At 41.2% G+C, this 22,981-nt stretch overlaps 2 protein-coding genes across 2 annotated transcripts in view; one reads left to right on the top strand and one right to left on the bottom strand.

Moving 5' to 3' along the window:
• LOC145458559 (uncharacterized) overlaps positions 1–9,916 on the bottom strand; it is a 39,867-nt gene extending 29,951 nt beyond the window's left edge. The window contains exons 1-3 of the mRNA XM_080336963.1: positions 5,535–9,916; positions 3,266–3,344; positions 644–870 (exon numbers count right to left, since the gene is read on the bottom strand). Of these exons, the coding sequence (XP_080193089.1) occupies positions 644–870; positions 3,266–3,344; positions 5,535–5,575 (347 nt within the window). The 5' untranslated portion in view covers positions 5,576–9,916. The remainder of the gene's footprint in view (positions 1–643; positions 871–3,265; positions 3,345–5,534) is intronic.
• The window catches only part of LOC145458561 (nondiscriminating glutamyl-tRNA synthetase EARS2, mitochondrial-like), a 205,182-nt gene that overhangs the window by 4,879 nt on the left and 177,322 nt on the right, over positions 1–22,981 (top strand). The window lies entirely within an intron of this gene.

Below are 22,981 nucleotides of genomic sequence, written 5' to 3'. Positions count from 1 at the left end.
TTCAATTATCTCAAATTCGGAATCAAAGTATAATCTGAGCAATATCGAATCCTCTTATCCAATGACGCGATGGTCATTAAATTTGTATTTACTCAGCAAATTTATTCGCTAGGACATCAGCAGTTTGCACAATCAGCACGGACGACGCGTGACAGATGACATGCCACCAATAATGCGCAATAAGCAAAATCTACACACACATGATTCGGACCCATCGCTATGGTGGATAATCTGGTCAATACGCCTGTTTCCCACCCATCATGTATTTGCAGTGTACAACACGCTTTGAGGTGGGCAAAAATGTTGCTTTCACACTTACTCTAATGAGCTACACTCATTCCAGAAGCGAAATTCTATACCATAAAATGTAGTTTACCTGATTTGCATTCTACGCCTTGGTGGAAATAACGAAGTACTCGATTTTAGTTTATGGCGAAATCAGTAAGTCTACTGCACGGCTACTCAACTGGCGGACGAAAGTGTCTCTTTCCAGCGTTGAATCCGGACCTTATTCTGTATCGTTTCTTGCTAAGTTATTTTTGAAAGTCATAAGTCATAATGGACGTAAGCAAATTTTAAACTTTTGTAGCTGGACATTTGCGAATAATCACAAACTTTTTGCATGAATAACGGCAAAACTCACTCATCGTCTCTGCGAGTCTTCAGTCGCCGGACGCGAAATCCGTATCTCTTACTGTCCTGGACTGCCGATGCGTCGCTAGCAGTGGACACCGCGTCTCCACCCACTTCCTTTTTAACGGGACTGACATTATCAACGGGCTCGCACTCGGCCTTGACCGTGTCCTGGAATTTTTCTCTTTTCACGTCTGCAACCCTGATATTGCCTTTGCTGTCGGAGCTTCCGTAGATCTGAAAATCAGTTGTTCTTAACCTTTACTCACCCGCGGAACAATTACGCTAAGCTACAAGCAATAGCAGATACTCAAGTCATAAATACAAAAATCTACCACAGCACAAATATGATATATTACTGGTGCACAATATGTACCGTGCATCTACTGAGTGTTCAAAGAATAACCTATTATAATACAATTTTCGCACAAAACGAAAATATTATATTGAATACTTATTTATCGCAAATTAATGAGACTTCTGCTCCCTTCAGATACCAGTTCATAAATGTAAGACTTCACTTGCAAAGTCCATCGGATTGTTCGGCCGAAACGCAACAGCGAGATAGCAATAGCTTAATTGGAAATGAGCTTATAAATATTGGAGATAGAATTGGCATTTCCGAAGGATGGAGGCGCCACTGCGCCATTGCGCACCATAGCCGTAACAGTTACAATTTGACTAATGATCTGGCTTAATTAATTGCAACGAATGATGGCAAAGACGGGCGTATATGATCAGATTGATACGTAAATTCATATATATTTGTTGAGTGTGAGTCTTAACCTCCAGTGAACCCCTGAGACTGCAACAGGGAATCCCTAATGTTACATGGAACACCGGTTAAGAACCCACCGTTGAAAATAATGATTGACGCCCAGATCACCAAACACGCGCTTATCTTGTAGAGTTGTACGACACGAGCTGAGTAAATTTGCAGTGCAAGCAATCTCGCCGTTTTGATATACGCGTGGGATCGCACAAAAAAAATAAACGTATTTGCACTTCAGTGCGGAAACACAAGCCGATATGGTTGCGCCAGTGCCGGCGTTGCGACTGTAAGTAAAATTTGGCATCGCGCGCTGCCTTTAAATCAGCGGTTCTTACCCAGGGGTCCACGAACCCCTTGGGGTAAGAAGCATCGAAGTTGGAGTACGAGATGCAGTTGTTAAATATACGCTATGTATGGCTCAAAATTATATCGCAAACCAACATAAAGTAAAATATTTTTGGGCGGGTGCCGGGTATATTCATCTTCATCAGTCTAGCCTTCTTCGTAGTGATGGGAGAATGTTGGTTTGAGACCGTTGGATGCTGTAGTCTACCACTAGAACATATAAACTCGCAGAAGTTGTTTTGAAAACCCTACAGCAGTGGTTCTCAACCAGCGGTCGGCGAAGCATTTTCGGTATAGGGTCCCGAAACCTCTAAATGTGCAACATGGATGATACCCTAATACGTAATTTTCTAAGCTGTGACTAGGGAAATCATAAGGCATTTCCGCTTCAAAGCTGCTAAAATTTCAGGATTCACATCAACAGAATTACCGTCCGAGATGAAATATCCTCCATATACTGTGCTCTTTGCAAAATCATTTTAATTGCCAACGGTTAGGCCTACTGATACAAACAGAGATGATTTGTTAGGGTTTTTCCTAATGTGCACCAAAGAGATGGATTGACACTCGCCATTTTCCTCTACCTGTCTTTATGAAAATGGATTTTCAGCTCTCGTTCATAACTAGGATTATCTATAAGTCGTCCAAGTCTGCTCTATGCCATTTGTTTTGTACTTCCAGTTGAAATAGTTTTGACATGTTTTCCAAATCACACCCTCCACTTTAGTACCACAACACGGCGAAGTCTACTTGAGTAGGGGGCAGATTAGACCACCTCTGGACATGTCTTGACATCGTTAATTCTACTTTTAACTGAGTCGAAATTTAGTGCTTCTACACTTCTGAGTAGTAACAATGACTACTCAGACCCCTCCGGTGCCCAAACATGAAGCCATTAGAGCATGACGAATGTTCAGAGGAGGAATGCAGTCAGCAATAAGAAAAATTACACTAATATAGCACCGAGAATATGATTCGCGTTGCAGACTTTACCAGACCAGACATTGTGCAAATCACCAATCTAGTTAGATGACAGTCAACTAACTACTGCGTTCTACTATGGTTCTCTATCTGCGGATTTTTAGAAAGTGAGTAGTTCTAGTTCTAATTGCGCATTAGAAAAAATAGTTGCCTAACAACTAGAAAACACGTGTCGTCGTTTGGCATGAATCATGATACGGTTGTTCTGTTGTGTGGAGTTCTTGCAGTCATCGCTAGCTCAGAGTCATCGCTACACGCTACTAACATGGCGTGGCCAGGGGTTGGTTTGGGAACCGAAACCCGTCCAATCTCAAACTCGAAAACCCGTACCTTTGAAATGTAGATCCAATATACAAATTGCTTAGCTAATTTGCAATCCGGTAATTCGTATTTGTTGCTTCAGAATTGCTTCTAGTTGTGTTCTGGTTAGTTAGTGGCCGGTTTTATAGGTTAGTAGTTCTAGTTCTAGTTCTAGCTCTAGTTCTATTTGCGCAGTTCGAAAATCCAGTACTTAGTACAAAGTCTGATACTCACGGCATAATAGAATAGGTCGTTCGGCAATCGGTTGCAAAATTGCTGGAATATCCCCTCTCTTTCGCAAGAGCTGTCCGTTCTAAAAAACAGGGCACGAGATGAAAATGGTACAAACCATTGTCGTTTCATATTATCGAAAGGAGCCGGTAAGGTATCTCTTGTCCCGGTTCTAGATTTTTCTACCGATAAGTCAAGATTTGAAGCTTGTCCATAAACCATCATATTTGTGTATCGGAATCGTTTGTGATGTAAATTCCGATTTGGCATAATTTTATGAAACAAATATTGAATGAGATGCAGTTTGCTTGCGTATCTACGCTATCAATTCTAAGCTGGTATCTGCTACTCCCCGTTCACGCGGAACAACGAAAGACGAGTGCAGTGGGTTTGATTCGAACGGAGCTCATCAAATTCATCTTGAAATATTTTTAAACGCGAGGCCATTTTCATTGTATTGTGGAGCTTCTTGGAAGGACAGAACTTCAATATAAAATTGAACAATATATTCACATTGAAATGAACCCGGGTATTTTCGGGTGACAATCGCCAGGGGTAGCCTAATTGTCAGCGGCTAGTCTAATTCGCCACAAGTTGCTGACGATTACCCCAGACGAGTGTCAGCCGAAAATATCCTGGTTTATTTCAATAGGAACATACTATTCAATCATTGTATCGTAGTCAAAATTTTCACCAAATCCCTCATAATATGTTTTACAAGTCGCGACGGCACCAGAGGTAGCCTATATGTATCACTGTGTTAGGTATGCTGTGCGAGCCCACCTTTGTATTACACAAATCGGTTTAAATTCATGATAAATTTGTTCGACATTGGTCTCTCTGGACAAAACCGTCGAGACCGATGGGATGATTTAGTGTGTGGTGCGCAACGAGCGGGTGCGGGAATATGATAATGATACACAGGTATTTCGAGGGCAACACCTTCCGCGCCGGGACACATGAAGACATGAAGTTTGGGCTGGGCAAAGTGCGGTGCCAAAAAGATCGGCGGCGATAAAACCTTGACCCAAATTGACCAGCGCTGGTTGGCCAAAACCTTCGACATTGATGTGAGATCGTCGAAATGGTCGGCGTCGAATAGTCCAGTCCTTTCAATCTGAGTGGGCAGTAGTACAAATGCAGTACAGATGCGACTCCATGAGAAAACAATGGACCCCTATTTGAAATAGTGTGATTCAGACCTGTCTCATAGAGCTGATTTGCGTAAACTGCCGTCTCCGCGTCCTCTATACCCATAAAAACGTAGCATTCTAACATTGAAGATGTGCTCATTTTGATGTGTTTTTTTTCATGTATTTTTGATTTGCGAGGCTTGGATCGAGAGAAGCCATTAAAATTAGATTCAGGTCGCGGTCTAAAAAGTTCAAGAACCACCGGGGTCCCGAGACCACTATGTTATACAAAGCCTACATATGCTTTATTGCTTAGTATCTGACATATTCGGTGTATTCATCATTAATTATATACACATAAACCTATACCGTACTTGATTGATTTTCAACTAATTAACTAATTTCAAAGTCATGAAATGCGTTCGTGTTAATAGTATGAATCTAATTATTTAGCAACATTTTGATGGCGAGCAACGTGAATTATAAAGTCCCACCCGACGGCAAATCATCGATTTGTGCCTTTGGCATATTCATCGTACGACAGGCACCAAGTTTACACTGCGCAAAGTTTTAAACGGCGAACCGTTCAGGCTATCAGCAATCGGTGCAAACGAAAGCCGATGCCCGCGAGCGTAGTGTCGAAAATTGGTCCTGCATTTCCCGCACTTTAGACGGACTTAAAGCACGGAAACGTTCGCCTCAATATGGCGTTTTCCCATTTTCAATTAAACAATTGTTTTTAACGCCTTCGTGTCAATATAATCTGCACAACTATACGACGGCACCGGCTGGTACCGCCAGGAAACCACTAGTGAAGAAATGTTCAGACGTTTTCTCGACTTCGGTTGGTCATATCGCACGACCTGCTTGCGAAGTCGGGATCAACCGCTGCATTGTCACAAAGTGCAATGAAATTGGCATGGTCGGATGTATACCGAACAATCTTTAATGCAATGTAACACAGCCAAATTAGATTGACGTATGTGCGGAGATCCATCATATACTTCCATACCTCCAGATTTCAATGATGGATTTAAATTATTGTCGAAATGTAACGATTATTCTGGAGTCCATTGATGTAGGCTATGCTTGGTAGAAAAAATACGCTATGCGATGTAAGATTATAGTAAACCACTTACCTGGCATATTCTTCTTTAACGTCCGTTGCTTTCTTGTTCATCTTTCATTTTATGTCCTGGAGTAATTTGGCGACATGTTCCAATAACTATCTAAACCTGGGACAGAATAGTCGTCGGTATCAGATTAGTCCAACTAGATAATTCTTGTTGTCTAATTAGTCGAACTAGAGCGAAAAATCAGTAATATAATTCTATTCTAATCTATGAAATATTTCTATGCTCTGATTTTAATTCTAATCTAATTGGTTTTCATGAAAATGTTGCAGGAGACCTGTAATGCGAAACGAGCTAAGCTTGCTGTATAGAGATTCGCCTTTCTCTTGTTGATGAGCATGAACTCTGATTTGTTACGAACTGAACTTGATTCTATTTCCTGGTTTTCGCGAATTCAGTAATTCCAATTCTAATCTAATTTGGAAACAACTGTGTACTTATAATTCTAATATAATATAATTTGAAAAAATCTGAAACGCAATTTGGAGCGGCGAACTTCTGTCAGCATTTTTCGGGATGCGTTAAAAGAGCTTGCAGACTGTGGTGACGCCGGGATTCCGAGGTGAAACGGTAACGATCTGAAATGGCGTCATACGGATGGGATTGTGGGTACATGCCATGTATGTGACGCAAATAACCAGGTTTTGATTATTGCAAGTGGTTTTGACAACAGGGGAACACGAATTTAGCGCTTCGTCAACGTGGGACGCCGACTTGATTCAAGTCAATAAAAAATGGGAGAACCGCTGCACTAAAACGCCACCGGCCCAATAGAATATTTCAGCGGCCAAGTGTTTTCCCAAAACATATTTCAGGCCAGAGTTGGATATCCGGGAAATTTTCATTTTATCAACTAGATTAGAACATAAATTATGGCTACACAGTTATGTTTCAAATAAGATTAGAATTAGGATTAATGAAATCGCAAAAACTTGAAAATTATATTAAATTCCTATCTAGAGAGAAATACAACAAAAATGGAGTCCAGCTCATATCAAATGTAGAGCGGGGCATGGACCGAAGCCGGATTGGATATCCTGCCGGATTTTCTCATTTTTGGCTGGAGTCGGATTGGAGCCTGATGATCAGTACTTTTTCATAAAGAAAACGGCAGCCTTGTCCTCATCCACCCTGACGTCAATAGTTACATCGAACATTTCATGGAAATAAACCGCATGTAAGTCCAAATTGACACAATAACTTTAGAATAGGGTTGGGGCTGATCTTTGAGTTTTTAACCTGTTAGTTTTGTTTCAATCAATATTCAATAATAACCTATGACTAGATTAGTGGTTCCCAAAGTGGGCGTAGATGAGCGTGAAGGGGACGCTGAGAGCAGATGGAGGAGGTGAAGGTTTAAAGGGCAACTGATGCGTAGTGGTGAAACGATTGATGAATAAAGCAGCAAAATACGCGGTAAAAACTGCAAAATCGGTTATGGCAAGGCAATTTATGGTCAATCCAGGCGTCGGTCTGTCTAAGCTGCTGTACCGGAAAAGTCCATTGTTACTTAACCATGTATATCCTGCCCGTCAATGAACTGATTCAGCATGCGGTCGGCAGAATCACCGGAAAGCGCGCTATATTGTGTACGGTAAGAACTACGATGTATTTGTATTTGTACACATGTATTGCTGCACAGTTAGGCGCGACGGCTTTAAGGAAAACTGCCGTCCACGATTCTACTCTCTGTTTCCAACGGTCGTGAAGTTTTCACACTGATGCGACCCTGTCCCTCAATAGTTCTGGGTGCGAGAAAATACATCGCTTATAATTGACGGACACATTCATCAAGTTTTATGAGTCGAATTGTTAATGATGGTGAAATCCGATCAAGGTGAAAATGGAACTGCCTGGATTCAGTAGCCTAATAAGCCCGTGATAGATCAGATAGATTTACCAAGACGTGAACTTTTCCAATTCTCAAGCTTGCCTGGGCTTGATCACGGTCCAGCTCGCATAGGCCCATCAAATTTTGACGTAGAAGCATACAGTAATCATCTCGAAAAACTGAACAATTTGATTTGAAGATAAATTTCAATCGAAAATTCGTTACTGGATAATCAGTCCATTCCGTGAAATTTACGAGCACGAAATTGTAGAACAAAGTTCAACATCTCATACTATCAATCGTTCTGGACACATAATTGAATCTTGAAACTTATAGAAATACTCTCTCAGAGTCGAGATACATTTTTCCTCATTGCCCCTCCCGGCTTATATTTATTATAACTTGCTCTCAGTGCCGTGACAAATCTTCTGACTCACAGCAGAAAACTACTTCACATAGACGGAGGTGGAGAATTCAGATTATTCTTATAAAATATCAAACCAATATAATAAAGAGTATGATGACATATACAACAGCTTCACGTGTCTTATTGCTAATCCTAATTTATCCAAAACAACTTTCGCTTTATAGTTTAGATGTGGGGGGTCGGGGGACGCTGGTACTTTATTCGTTGTCCAGTGGGGCGGTAGCTCAAAAAAGTTTGGGATCCACTGGTCTAGATGATTATTATCGGTTTTTTTCGGACCGGATCACGGTCTTTCTAGAATCCGGCTTAAGAGTCGGACCGGAGTCGGGCCAGAGAATGAAAAAAACAGGAACGAAGTCAGATCAGAGAATTTGTCGATCCGTCCCGCACTAGTCAAATGTCTATACACGAAGCTTGGCACGTTTCACACTATACAGTTCTACTGCAGCATTTTCAAGAAAACCGTAAATTAGATTAGAATGAAAAGCATTGCATAGAAACATTTCACTCATTGGATCAGCATTAGATTATATCGGTAATTTGCTCGAACAAGACAAGTAGAAGTCTGCATACAGCAAGCGCTAGCTAGAAATATGATCCGCTAGATGTCGCAGACAGCATGTCAAGTAATTGCGGGGATCACCCGATCGCAGAGCGCAGCCCAATTTTGCATCAAGCGTGAGTGACAGATCGTGTAATACTTTCATCGTTGAAATGAATCCGCGGCCACATAGATAAACTGTTGGCACTCGGAATCGCAGTCACATGATCTTGCGTCAAATTGCGTCATTGCATGCACACTGAGTTACACTAACAACGGAAATGATTCTGACGTGCTTTCCTATCTTCAACAAGTATCGCTTGTTATCCTTGTCAGTTGACATCAACCGACTCAACAACAGCTGAATACTTGTTTTTAAAGTCCGCACTTTTATATGAACTTCATCACTGTATCAATGTTATGAAGTCCAGGATTTAAGAATTCGGGCAACTGGGGCGTAATACTCCCTGTGTATTCGGCGTTCTTATTTATCATGTCATGGAAGTGTGATCTGCGCCTGTCACCCAGTCTCGACTCTTTGACGGATTACCTCTTTCCTTGACACATGTTATTTCGCGTACGTTATTTTGTAGTATACGCCTATTTTCGAGCATAGCACCTTCGCCCCACGTGGGGAACACAATTGAAATCCCTTTTACATCGATTGTTGTCCGTATATTCGATAATGCAGCTGTGTGATAGATACGTGACTGTTCAATAATCGTGCACGCGTGACCTTCGGACAATACCTTTGCTAAAATGACCGCCGCTTCGGTAATGTACCGTACGTTCGTGGTTGCGCTGATATCAATCATTGTGTTGTTGATTTGCTATTATCACCCGACGAATTAGCGTTTTGTTTGTCCACTAGAAATGACTGCACCGTGTCAATTCTTGAACTTGTGCGGTAAGCTGTGGCTAACTCGTCAGTTAGTATAAAACAGCTCGTTTGACGATATTTGTACCAACACCGACGGCGTTATATTAGTAAGCGGTCATTGAGTACACAAGGCTGTTGCACAGAGCCATCGAAATGTCCAAATGCTTGTCAAGACTCAAGAGCCTCACTCATGAACAGTGAACACGAATAACCGCAGCAGCGTTACACGACAGCTAATCTTAGTTTGGCCACAGTTGCAAATTATTTCCGCTATAAGCCCATCGATTCGTGAGCGTAACCTGTAATTTCGGGGCGAACCGAATTTCGTAATTTGTCATTTCGCAGTCATTCGCGATTTGAACAGCGAGAATACAACTATGGGCTAGTCGCACGAAATTCAGAAGCTACGTTTGATGTTAGCAAACGTAGCCTAATCCCAATGCATATAAAACTTTGAGTGCATTCATGAATTGAACCGGCACGTTATTTCCGCGAGTTTAGCTGCCCTTCCCGTCGCTAAAGGAAATAGTCAGCGAATGGCCATCACGCATTGTGCTAATCACACAGCGAAAACAGTTACATAACTTGTGTCCTGCGGCCCTTCACATTTTATCAATGCAGGCTCCTCAATCCTGGAACCCTGACTAGAAATCTAAAATTATTGCCGTCACGGTTAAGCTTAATATACAAAATTCACGTGGCCGGCACTACGTTACAACTGTTCGAAAACCAAACGTACAAGCTAGTAGCGATGAAGCGCGATTGCGAGTTGATATTTATATGAACGGGTGTGTGCCGTACGTTAGCGCACGCTCGGAGCAACGAAATCTTCATTGTTTGGTATCCGCGACGCGAACTGCCGTCAGTTGCGATGCGGTACCGGTGTATCGTTAGCTGAATTTGGTGCTATGCCTTGAAAGTTTTCCTAACCGACTTCGAAATTCACTTGCCAATTCACTCAAAGCTGAATCGCACCGCCGCAAGGCCTTCCAAGCCTCGCATTTCAGAGTCTTATTATATTCTATATTCAGTCTTGATATGTAACGGATGCTTCAGAAGTGGGTTCATTTTCGGGTTCATTTCAATATGAATATACTATTCAATTGTATACAGAAGTGGGTTAGAAAAACACACCAGAGAAATTTATCAAGCGATTTCCACCAATCATCTGCACTTCCTGACATTATGCTGATGGGAAGTACATGAGTGCTTTACTTTAGCCATGGCAGTTCGAGCGATGAATGCTATGCCATCCATACATTTATTCATTCATTCATAGGCGTTAATTGATGCGTCAAAAACGCGATCTGAAACAACTCAGGCAAGAACTTGATCATTGCCTAATTACATATATTGATGAAGTTTTCAAATCCGATCATTTGGAATCAGTGTTTGCGTTGCGTTGAATAAGTAGATGTAGGTAGATTTTTGGTGAATGAGCTGGTAGCATGGTGGCATGGTAGCATGGTAGCATGGTAGCATGGTAGCATAGCTGGTAGCTGGTGGCCGGGGGTGTTCAGCACTAATAGAGACTTCCTTTGGCTTCCCTGAATGTAAGGTAGCCACATTGGAACAATGACGCCATTTACCAGAGATTGGGATTTTATTTTGCTGGATAGTGGCTGGGGTCAGATTATAGATTACTAACCTACGGAGGTTAGTAATCTACCGTAGGTTAGTAATCTATAATAGTCAGATCGAACCGCGCATATTTAACAACGCTGTCACTGTTATCGATAATGATAACGTAATATACTAATCTGATCGATGATTCCTTGGATTCCTTCGACATTTTAAACGTAAGATTTGTGGGCGAGCTCATCAACACTCTATTCCTATCAAAGTTACAATACGGAATTCTTTGTTGGAGTGCTGCCTGTAAGAATACGATTGACCCACTGCAAAAACTACAACATCGGATCATCCGCATCATTGCCAAAGCCCCACGGGGGCCTGGATGTGCAACTGATAAGTCGCTACTCAAAAGATTTGTTCAAAACATAGAAGATATGAGGAAGCTAGAAATTGCCAAGTTTATGAATTAGTTCCATTGCGGTCAATGTCCTTCAAATTTCAACGACTACTTCACCTCGGAGTCAAAAGCGCACTAGTAGGCTACGGCACACGCGCGTTAACGAAGAACAACTACCATATGATCAGGCCGGAATACAAGAAAACGCATTGCTGTATCAAGTATGCCGGACCCCAATTGTGGAGCAGCATATCGCCGGCTGACCGACAGTCGTCGAGCATGCCCGCATTCAAGTCGAAATACCAGCAATTTCTTATAAACCAGTCGTTCCCAACCTTTTTGTCCTCATTTTCCACTTCATATTTATTTCGAGCCTTCATTCCCCAGAATCCCCACTACCCAAAACTCCTATATAGCCAGGGTTGCATTTAAAGCAAATGGTTGTTTAAAACACTTTGTTTAAGACATGTTTTAAACAGTATTTTCAACAAACGCCTTTTTTTAATGTCTTTTTTAAGTTGTTTAATAATGCCATAATTGTGTAAATACTATCAAAACATATGTCGTATGAGCCTACAGACGACGATTATCACCCGATAGAGCCGACGTATACGATATGGGATGGCTGGAACCCCCAAAATAGTCGGCTCAACAGCTATAGTACAAATATTTCGTCAAAGGAGCTATCTTAATACTATATTTTCAATTGTCAATGGCAATCCACTATGGCGTAACAATTGAATATTTGTGACGTTGTGGCTTTAAAAAAGACAAGGGCCTTGTTTCAAACATGTTTGTTTTAAATTGATCTTTCTTTTAAATGCAACCCAATAATCCCTTTAAGAATGCGCCTCCATAACATTTGGCCAGACGTTTAGCAGTGAGTTGCTATGGGAAAACCACACCAGTACGCAAGACAATCGTATATAACTGCAACATAAAACGTATTGGGAACCGATACCAGTAACCCTCAAAATTTACCGAAAGCGTTATTTCAAGTCGTACTGGTCGTGCTGAATGCGTTTGTGACGCCATCATTGGTTGTTCAGTGTTAAAAAATGAGTTTTTGTGAACAACACGCAATATACTTTTCGATACATACATTACAGAGCAGTTAACTGGTAACTGTAATCGCGCATGTTTGTCCGTAAATATGTAGAATATCATGTATATAATGTTTAACGAATGCGTCTATTCCCCACCAGAAACCATTGAATTCCCCACCGGTTGGGAACCAATGTTCTAAATGAATACTATTCAGCCTTTAGGATTACCGGACCACGACCTAACAAAGGGCTGTTCAAAAATAACTTTTTCTCCCGGATTCCAGCCATTCACTGATTAAATTGTCAGGTTACCCTAAGAAACGCTGCACACCAAATTTGGTTCAAGTCCGACAAGTATAGTACTCCGCAGATCCAAATAAAAATTTTAATTTATTAGGGAAAATTGAAAAAAAAAATTCGAATTTTTCTGACAACCCCGTGAAATTGTTGAGCTGTCTTCAAAGACCATGCAAAACAAATTTGACTCTCAATTCCGACCAGTAGAAGCGGAGTTATGTGAGTTTTTCGTTGATAATTCTCGGACTATCCTAGATCGGTTGATAATCCGAGAATTATCAACGAAAAACTCACATAACGCCGCTTCTACTGGTCGGAATTGAGAGTCAAATTTGTTTTGCATGGTCTTTGAAGAAAGCTCAACAATTTCATGGAGTTGGCAGAAAATTTGAAATTTTTTTTTCAATTTTCCCTAATAAATTGAAAATTTTAATTGGATCTGCGGAGCCCTATACTTGTCGGAATTGCACCAAATTTGGTGTGCAGCGATTTTTAGGGTAACCTGACAATTTAATCAGTGAATGGCTGGAATCCGAAAAAAAAGAAGTTATTTTTGAACAGCCCTACAACATCGATCCCACCTTCCACCACATGCCACATCATTTTGTCGCTGGCCTTTTATATCCTCTGCTTTACTTTTCATTCAGTGTGCTTGCCTCTTCTCTACTTCGCCTATAGGCCAGTGGTTCCCAACCTTTTTCCACCCGAGTACCATTTCGAGGTTTTATGCAGTGCTCGCGTATACCACCTACATAAGTTACGCGCGCCGAAGGCGATCAAGAAATGTTTCCACCGTGTTGAATTTCCGAAGGCAGCAAAAAAGAGAATGAACTGCTCATTTCTGTATGGTGGATCCATTTGGAATTCTTGTGGTCAAATATATTAAAACGGAATTTGGTTAGGTAAAAATCCCAATGCTTTACGAGTAGGTCTCTTCTCGTAGGCCGCCATTGGTGGGATTGCCCCTACCCACGACGACGACCTTACCATGACGACGACGACTTAAAAAAACTCAAAATCAACTCCACCTTCCTTCGGTCGTAAAAAGACAGAATCTACTCGCGTACCACCTGGAAGACCTTCGCGTACCACAGGTTGGAAACCACTGGCTTAGGCCAATGTGGGTGTCTGATCTCAAAGACTACTCCAAGTCGTTTCGACACCTTCCGATCTGTACATTGTGTCGCAGTTTTGTGGTATTTTGAAATGATAAAAATATGAATAACCTGATACTGATACTGAGCTGTTTTTGATCCCACAGTTACAAGATACAATTAGCAAACTTACTAGTGAACACTGCACAGCGGATCGGTTAACTTTCTCGTAAACTAAACAAAATTGTATAAATTGGGCGAAATAGTGTGTTAAACTCGCGGGAAGGAAATAATTTTTCTGCGAGGCCATTCACTATAACGTCCGATGGTCACTGTACTGCACAATTAATTGCTCATTCAAAGCGTCATTCCGGTCATGATCCGACTCCTGCCATGACACCAACACTACGACTTCTGGTCCGGCCAAGATGCACTCTGGCTTCTGATCGGTTCTCCAAGCAACTTTACTGACATGTTGTACGAATTTCATACGTGGTCAAAATGGGAAGCGAGTGGCGCAGTGTGCTGAGCGACACCGTCACGACACCAATGGTAGGCCAATGGTTCGAGTCTCGGCTCTACCCAGTTTCTATGTGTCGGAGGTTTATCTGCGCTCCTCATCGCCGACCTCATCACTGCGATTGCAGTGACTTAAAAATCCCAGAAAGTACAGCAAGCCGAGCTGGATCCGATGAATGAATGAATGAGTGTGGAAGAGAGAGAGACTGGATCATGGTAGCAAGAGAAGTCGCCAAGAAGAAAAAATGCATTGAACTGTTGAAATTGCCATTGTGCCATTGTCGTGGAGCACAAAGCCTCATAACGCCATAAGCAGTAAGCACCACTGTCTTATCTAATCAATTCAATACCATATGTGGTCAAAATCACGGCGATAAATCGAACAATGTCCAATTGTCCATGTCCAGTATGCTACCGAGAAAACATGTGCAATTTTACGTATATACACTCAAAACAGTACAGTGTACACAACACCATTAGCGCATATGGCTGCACCACTGTGTTCGCAGATCCTAGCTACATCAAAGATCTTATGGGCATTTCACAAAATGACATAGCAGTAGGACTTCTCAAAGAGAAACATATCCATCCCAATAATCGTCATTCATCCAGTATACTAACTAGAGACGTCTTCGCTACTGACGGGCTACTGATGTGAAGGGGCGAGAACAGGGAAAAGGTTGAGAACCACGGATATATAGCGTGGGCTAATGTTAAAGTATCGTTTTACGATCTATTGAAATTCCCCATCTGTGTTAAGCATATCTATATTTCTTTTCCTGGGAATCGACATGAAAAAACTATATACTATTATAAACTATATATGCATACAATCCCGCAATGCGATTCCTTATCAGTTGACCCAGATTACAACCGTTTTCTGCGTTGCCCAAAACATCGTAAGCATGCTGTTCCTGGTTACATTCCATCATGTCTAGGAACAATTTTATTTCGCTGCAGGCATCATGTTATCAGGAAAATTGCACTTTATTAGTTTACCATTGCCGTTGTCCAGTCGCCGTTTTGTCAAATATAGTCCTTATATTAGTAACCAAGTCTATTGCGACCATAATACCAGACGAATATGCTATATATGCCTCCGTGCTATGAACAATATCTTAGATGCAATGAAGTATAGTATACTGCGAAGCTCTAGCGCATGTAACCTAACCAGCATACTTTCTCGAATTGATTTGGCGTTTCAGGCAGTACACTTGACCCATGTGTTATGCAGTGTGTCATTAGCAATCAATTACCGCGGCCATCATACGCGGCTTGAAACGTATTGGGCAGCAGCACAAGTCAATATCACCTGATTCCATCTATGACATATCGATTCATGGCTGTAAATGGCTGGTACCAACAGGTACTCTTTACCTTTCACTTTGTCGCCGTATATGTCATCTTCTCTTTCAGGATAACGCCCTCTTTTCAACTTCGTTACATGACTACTTTGTTACGATTGTAGGATGAGGTGAAGCTTTAATTTTATTGGACATTCGACGCCGCCCCTTCTTTTCATCACATCGCAAGTTTGCCTTGCAGTAACTATCTTTTTAATATCTCGAATAGACATGAATTTTTCACGCACTCGCAGCGAAGTTGACGCGCACTTGATGGGGGAAACATAAATAGAATAGATAGGTGTAACCGATTGGTAAATATTAACTGAAACCAGGCGAAATGAACTCGAGGAGAGTTATGTATACAACAGGATTGCGCAAGACCTACGCCATTCGCGCCCGGCAGATCGATTTCTAGCGAGCCTATCAATGGAAATTAATTTTACAACAAGCAGTAAGTCTAGTAATACGCGATTGCCACAAGTGTAATGAAAACGATCCCTGCCTTTCGGGGTATTTACAGAGGATTACTGGTTTCTATTATTTGTTTTAAAAACTCTATGAGACATGAAGATTTGCCCGATCAAAAACTGCGAATCTGCGATAAAGATCATGAATTGCTGTCGTGCTGTCAGTTTACACGTTACAAAATCTTGATTACGCGAAACGGCGAGGAAAAGGAACGCCCATGAAATCGTGGCATACCTAACCGCGAATATTTTACATGGTATGCGGTCACCGCCCAAAATTAGGAACAGTCGGGATAGCACACATCAAACAAGAAATATTACTGCGAAGTGGTAACAATGGTTATTCTTAAAAGTCTCTGCAAACCATGATTGCTTTACAGAGACCTAATCAGTCATCTATAAACTATATGAAGAAGAACCAAGTTAACGACATATCAAATCATACAACCTGTAGTGAATGGTTGGATTTAAAACAAATGGTTGTTTAAAACACTTTGTTTAAAACATGTTTTAAACAGTGTTTTAAACAAATGCCCTTTGAAAACAAAACAAAATAGTGTTTTTTTTTCAAGTTTTTCAAGTAAAATCATGCCATAACTGTGTAAATACTTTCCAAAACACATGTTGTATGAGCCTACGGACAATTACCACCCGAATAGCCGACGTATACGATATGGGATGGTTTGAGCCCTCAAAATAGTCGGTTCAACAGCTATGGTTCGTAGATATTTCGCCAAAGGAGCTATATTTACCCTACATTTTTCATTGTCAATGTCAATCCATCATGGCGTCACAATTGAATATTCGTGACGTCATGGCTTTTTAAAAAACAATAAAAACATGTTTTAAACAAGGGCCTTATTTTAAACATGTTTGTTTTAAATTGATTTTTGTTTTAAATGCAACCCTGGAATACTCAATACAATTGTGTCGTGACACACTCCTTGCATGCCATGTCTTTGGATGTAATAGCTTGAAAATGTACCAAACGCTTACTCGGGATGCTCAATCCTGCAACTTAGGCAGCAGTAATGCAAACTATCGTAATTATTGTGCATCCGGAAGTTCAAAGCTGCATGTCTACAATTGATCTCGTGCAACACTCAAAGCTTCGCTCATGTCCCATGACCTGGTTTGTGTTATGTCATTTTCTTATGATGCTTCGTGCCACCAATTGCTGCCGAATCTCGTAAAACAAGGATTGATTTCGACGTATTCAACTGATTCCGAATTATCGATCCCAAATTGTATTTAATCCCCTTGTAAGCCTTAGCGTGAATGGAGGGATGTCGTGCACGTATAATGCAGAGACAGGGCGTTATTTGCTGCACATCATAGCTTGTACATCACCCGGGCATGAAAATAGGATTCGCCTAATGCAATGATGTAAATATTGCATGAAATGCATACTGGATCGTGTATGCAGCAATAAATAGTAGGTTAATTTTGCAACTGGTTATGGGATGTCCGTCCAGTTTAGTCCAAATTCACTACGTAACTCATGTTCAGAGCTACGAAATCTGCTGCTGTTTTCGTCATCTTATTAGGTATGCTTTTACTTAATTTGTCAACTCTGTCACCCTGGGATGATGGATGTACTGAAAGCTAGCCCCAGCTTTTGTGATCTGATCACAGATTCAGGTTCATATACACGAGGATTAAGCAGTAGTCATTAGGCCAAGTTTTTGTAGCGCTAAAATCGCGAGAAAGGAGCACTTAATTTTAACAAAAGTTGCAGTAAAAAGTTTGTGATTTTTGCTAGATTATCATGGTATGGGTTTCGAAAAGTTTCGTTGTATAACCTAGTTCCTGCAGAGCTGTCAAATTTGTTACTTTCTCGTTTCACGGACAGTTTGGCGAAACCGTCAAAAATTACATTTTTCCCAGGTACACAGCAAGAAGATGACGCAATGCGGAATAATTTCCCCCAAAAAAATCCACACAGCATAACGATAATCCACCGCTCCCCACCCCCTAAAACAAGTCAAATACCACACCCCAAATACCCTAGGTCTGCAAACTTGACCAAAGGCATTGCAGAAAAACTCTGGGCGATTTTAACAAAATCCTTAGCCTGTAAAAGGTTACCAAGGGAAAATCTTATTTTCGGTGCTCTCGCCTGAGCGTTCGTGAAATGGGAAATTATTTCAAATTTAAACGACAGAATTACAAAAGCGAATAAATACATACTGTTTGGGCACGGTGGTGCTTGGCAGGGGTATTTTAACTTGTTGCTCGCAAGCCATTGTGTCACAGATAACATTGAGATGCAGCTAACTCATCATAGAGCTATTTCTTATGCAAATCAAATAGAATAGAATCAAACTAGAAATAGTTTATAGCATGTTCTTTAAATCACTCCTTCTCATTTTTGCGCAATATTTGATAAAAGTTAGAGTAAAAATCGGCATAAAAAAAATTGAGAAAAGTTGTAAAAACTTGCCCCAGTAATCATTCGAAACCATTAACTCGAAACAGCCTTGTGAATATGTCGAGATGGTACAGGTGACTGTACGGTACGTGTACTGTACAGTGTAAAACGCTGACGCAGTTGCAGTGCCTGATGGCCCTAATCGAATCCGATCATAACCAAAGGAAATATTATCCATGTTCGACAATAAGCAGTCAATCGTTTATATGCGCGAGTGGTTATAACAAAGGCGATGAATGATATACTATACAATACGAATAAATACTCTGTTCTATCACTATCATTACAACAGCGGAATGAAGCGTCACATGATGAGAGCGTTTCAGAAGTCATCAGAGCGTGTTGTCGCGCAAGCACACCCACGCTAGTATATAAGTAAACGCGTTCTTGTCCGGTATTCTCCTACCGCTACATCGGCGCACCTTTTTCGGCAGTGCATCGACCTTTATCAAAAACAGATTACATCTTATCGGACTGCAGCGACTGTCCTTGAAATAGCCCGACGATGTTTCTAAGTTAGCAGTACTACATTTGAAATCCACATGGTTTCTACACACAGCACATAACCACCTGGAGATATGTTGAACGCGTCCGATGCGTGTTCACTGTTCAGTGTTCATTGTTCAGTGTTCACTTGGAATGAAGCCGAAGGATTGTATCTTGTTTGAGTCTGACGCTCATTAATGCATGCCAATTGCCAATAAACGTCACGGAGAAAGGTTTTTCTATTATCTATGCTAACAACTGACGACGCATTGACATTTTGGAACCGCCTTTTAAGCCAGCGACGAAGCGATCAGCGCCGAGTATTCACTGTTCAGTGTTCACTGTTCATGCATAACTGATATATCGGTTTTATGCAGACCCTGAGGCATTTGTAGCCTAGTTCATACCTTTTGTAAACGGGACGAATATAAATTACTATGGTTTAGTGATAATGTACTCTGTCACAGTGCATTTGCACATTGTACAATGCATAGCATTATTTGGAGACGAATCGAAATCCCTCAAAATTGACAGATGCACGAAATCATCTCTTCAAATTGGTGAAGCACAAGCTTTACCTTGTCATTGTCAATAAGCGCGCTTTTAATGGCGGTAAGTCACGAAGACTGGCGAAACTAGACAGCCCTCAAGTTTACCAGACCATACGACCTGATATATCGATCTCGCCTTCCGTCACATGTCCCCTCATTTTGTCGCTTATCTTCTTGTATTATCTTCGTTTGCTTTTTATTCAGTGTGCAATGCGCAAGTGCATGCCTTCTCTTTACATCGCCTAGGCCCGGGTGCGTATCTGATTCCAAGTCGTTTCGCCACCTTCCTATATTTTCATTGTATCGCAGTCTTGTGGTGTTTTGAATTGATGAAAATTCTTAATAAACTAAACTGAACCGAAAGTGAATGGGGAAAACCGCCCTTCAGAGTCGCGAGGAGTCAGTATGATAGCATGAAAATAACTGCAATGAACTTTGCAAACAGCTGCCGCTGACTTCCGTTATACACCATAGTGATACATCAATGCTACGAGCACTGCCGACTCGATGGATCCTATGAAAGGCCTCGCCACCGACTCCGACTGTAGCTGATGAGTAGTATTGCCGAGTAAATGCTTAAAAACATCATATTGCCATCAATAGAAGTCATTACCGAATAACACGTATCAAATATCCTCTCCGAACAATATTCCACGAGCTATCAGGATACATTATCACTAGAGCGGTTTTTTTTTGACATGTCAAAATTTGTCAAAATTTTGTCAAAATTGTAGCGTTAGGTCAAAATTTGTCAAAATTTTTCATGAAGTCAAAAAATTTTTGACGTCTGCATTTTGTTTGTATCGTAGATTTTGCACTGTTGGTGAACTTATAATTTGATATTTTACCGCTGTTAGCCTATTTTATAGGCCTACCGTGGTAAACGGCTAATCGTCTGCTCATTGTGAATCATAAACGGTCAAATAAAACAAATATTAGGTAGACATGGTGTTATGGTCAACGTACCGCAATATCCTAACTGAAGAAAGACTTCTTGTGCATTGCATCATTCTTATATTAAGAAGCGCATGATGAAAATTTGTGATGTAGACAACATTGTCAGAGTGAAGCAACACGGTGTGTCACCAGCACCAGCAGTGTACGCACAACTTGAGTGTTGTCAGCCAACAACTGCTGATGTTGAACTTTCTTGGCAAGCTTCTTAGTAAGGACGTGCATTTTCTACCCAAGAATGTAGGAAAGTATCTCTCGTTGTACTACAAAATATTTTAATTATTTCTACCATAATACATATTGTAACCACTGGAATTCTTCATAGGGCCAGATTTCGTTAAAATATTGTTTTTTTCATGTAAAAAGTTGCCTGTTTCTAAGCCAAAAACGCTTTTTCAGGCCAAACTACTTCGTTAGGACAGTCAGATCCAACCAGATATGAAGATAAGGGGTACAATTTTAACATTATGTGGGAAAACACCTAATTTGCATACGTTAGGTCAAAATTTGGTCAAAAATCAGTTTTTTTAGGTCAAAAAAAGTCAAAATTTAGATTTTTTAGGTCAAAATTTTCTTTTTTTAGGTAAAAAAAAAACCGCCCTAATGATCACTGATCAGAGGTAGCCTAGACGTCGGCGATTAGTGCGTGCCTTCAACACAGTACACCAGTGGTTCTTAACCTTTTTTCCTCCAGCGCCCCCTTTCAAAAATTATCGTTCTCCAGCGCACCCCTCCTCATATTGTAAGAACTGTAATAAGGATAATGGGTAAGAGGGAGGGCCGTAACAGCACTTCGTCAGCCCCACAAAAAGCGATTGTCTTGCACACCCATACCGTGATAAACCAACTTCTGAGCGCTACGCCCCCAAGAACCCAGAATCGTGATTTCGATGGTCAGCAAAGTTTGGTGGCCCGGGCGCGCTGGGCGCCAATTTTTTTATAATGCATGACTGAATAGGTGGTAATTGCATATATATGTCGCTATAAACTTTTTATCTTCTCAGCCCACGCAATCAGATTTACCAGTAGCGCTGAGTGAGATGTTGTATTGGAAAATGAAGGCCACGTATTTAATAAGTGAAAATTAGGGTTGTCCATAATTTGGAAAATCTTAAAAATGCTCGGTTGTAATGTCTTATTCTATAGATTATTGATAAAAAACAACAATGGGCCAAAAAGAAGCTCACAGGAAAGCCGTTAAGATTTCGTGCAAAGCGTTTGAAAGTTGCTGCCGAAGAATGGGCGTGCCACCGACCATAGAACGGCGAGAAAGCTAGTAATCACGAAACTACGGCTCTTGATTGGATAATAGGCTATGCTTCAACGATCACGACCGCAGCAGATTGCTGATTAGGGGATCAAGGAGTCTGGTACCGGCAGCGATTGTGAAAGCGCACTGTCGGTAGGTTGGCAGATAATGATTTAGGAATACTTGAGCATCTTGAGGTACGAAATACATGATGAACAAACAACAGCTGATTCTCAAAAACGTCTAAAGCATGACCGCTTTATTGTGAAGGAAAGCGGTGTAGCCTACATGCCTTGTTTTCATCGAGGGAAAGCAGAGGCGCTTCTGCAAGTGGCGAACGATTTCATTATTTCAGAGGGGATCTATTATCAATGAATACAAAGATAGAGCTTAACAATGACACTACACTTTATGTGATCTGCAGTGGGCTTGAACTGTAGTATATAGGTGACGTTTTGAAGGCTCTGGGGATCGACTGAATCAGCCGGTTATGCTTGACACTTTTCCGATGCTTACAGCAAATTCAATTCACTTGTAAGTGTTGTCTAAGTCCTTAATGATGCTGCATAAACGAGGTGTGAATGTAAGCACATACTATGCTGGATATGATATGTCAAAGTCCTTAGCCTAATGACCGCGCACCAAAGAGGAGTAAAGGTTTAAGCACAGACTATGCTGCATAATATCCAGCATAGTTTGGATATCATATTCAGCATAGTCTGTGCTTACATTCACACCTCGTTTCTGCAGCGTCATTAAGGACTTTGACAACACTTACAAGTGAATTGAATTTGCTGCAAGCATCGGAGAAGTGTCAAGCATAACCGGCTGATTCAGTCGATCCCTAGAGCCTTCAAAACGTCACCTATATACTACAGTTCAAGCCCACTGCAGATCACACAAAGTGTAGTGTCATTGTTAAGCTCTATATTTGTATTCATTGATAATAGATCCCCTCTGAAATAATGAAATCGTTCGCCATTTGCATAAGCGCCTCTGCTTTCCCTCGATGAAAACAAGGCATGTAGGCTACAGCGCTTTCCTTCACAACAAAGCGGTCATGCTTTAGACGTTTTTGTGAATCAGCTGTTGTTTGTTCATCATGTATTTCGTACCTCAAGATGTTCTGAAGTAATCCTAAATCATTATCTGCCAACCTACCGACAGTGCGCTTTCACAATCGCCGCCGGTACCAGACTCCTTGATCCCGTAATCAGCAAGTTGCTGCTGTCGTGATCATTGAAGCATAGCCTATGAGCCAATCAAGAGCCGTAGTTTCGTGATTACCAGTCTTCTCGCCGTTCTATGGTCGGTGGCACGCCCATTCTTCGGCAGCAACTTTCAAACGCTTTGCACGAAATC

This window comes from Botryllus schlosseri, chromosome 16, assembly GCF_051294905.1.
Source record: "Botryllus schlosseri isolate E-star chromosome 16, Bs_hap1, whole genome shotgun sequence".
Taxonomy (NCBI): domain Eukaryota; kingdom Metazoa; phylum Chordata; class Ascidiacea; order Stolidobranchia; family Styelidae; genus Botryllus; species Botryllus schlosseri.
Note: the sequence above shows the minus strand (reverse complement) of the source record. Positions and strands in the feature narration are given on the sequence as shown.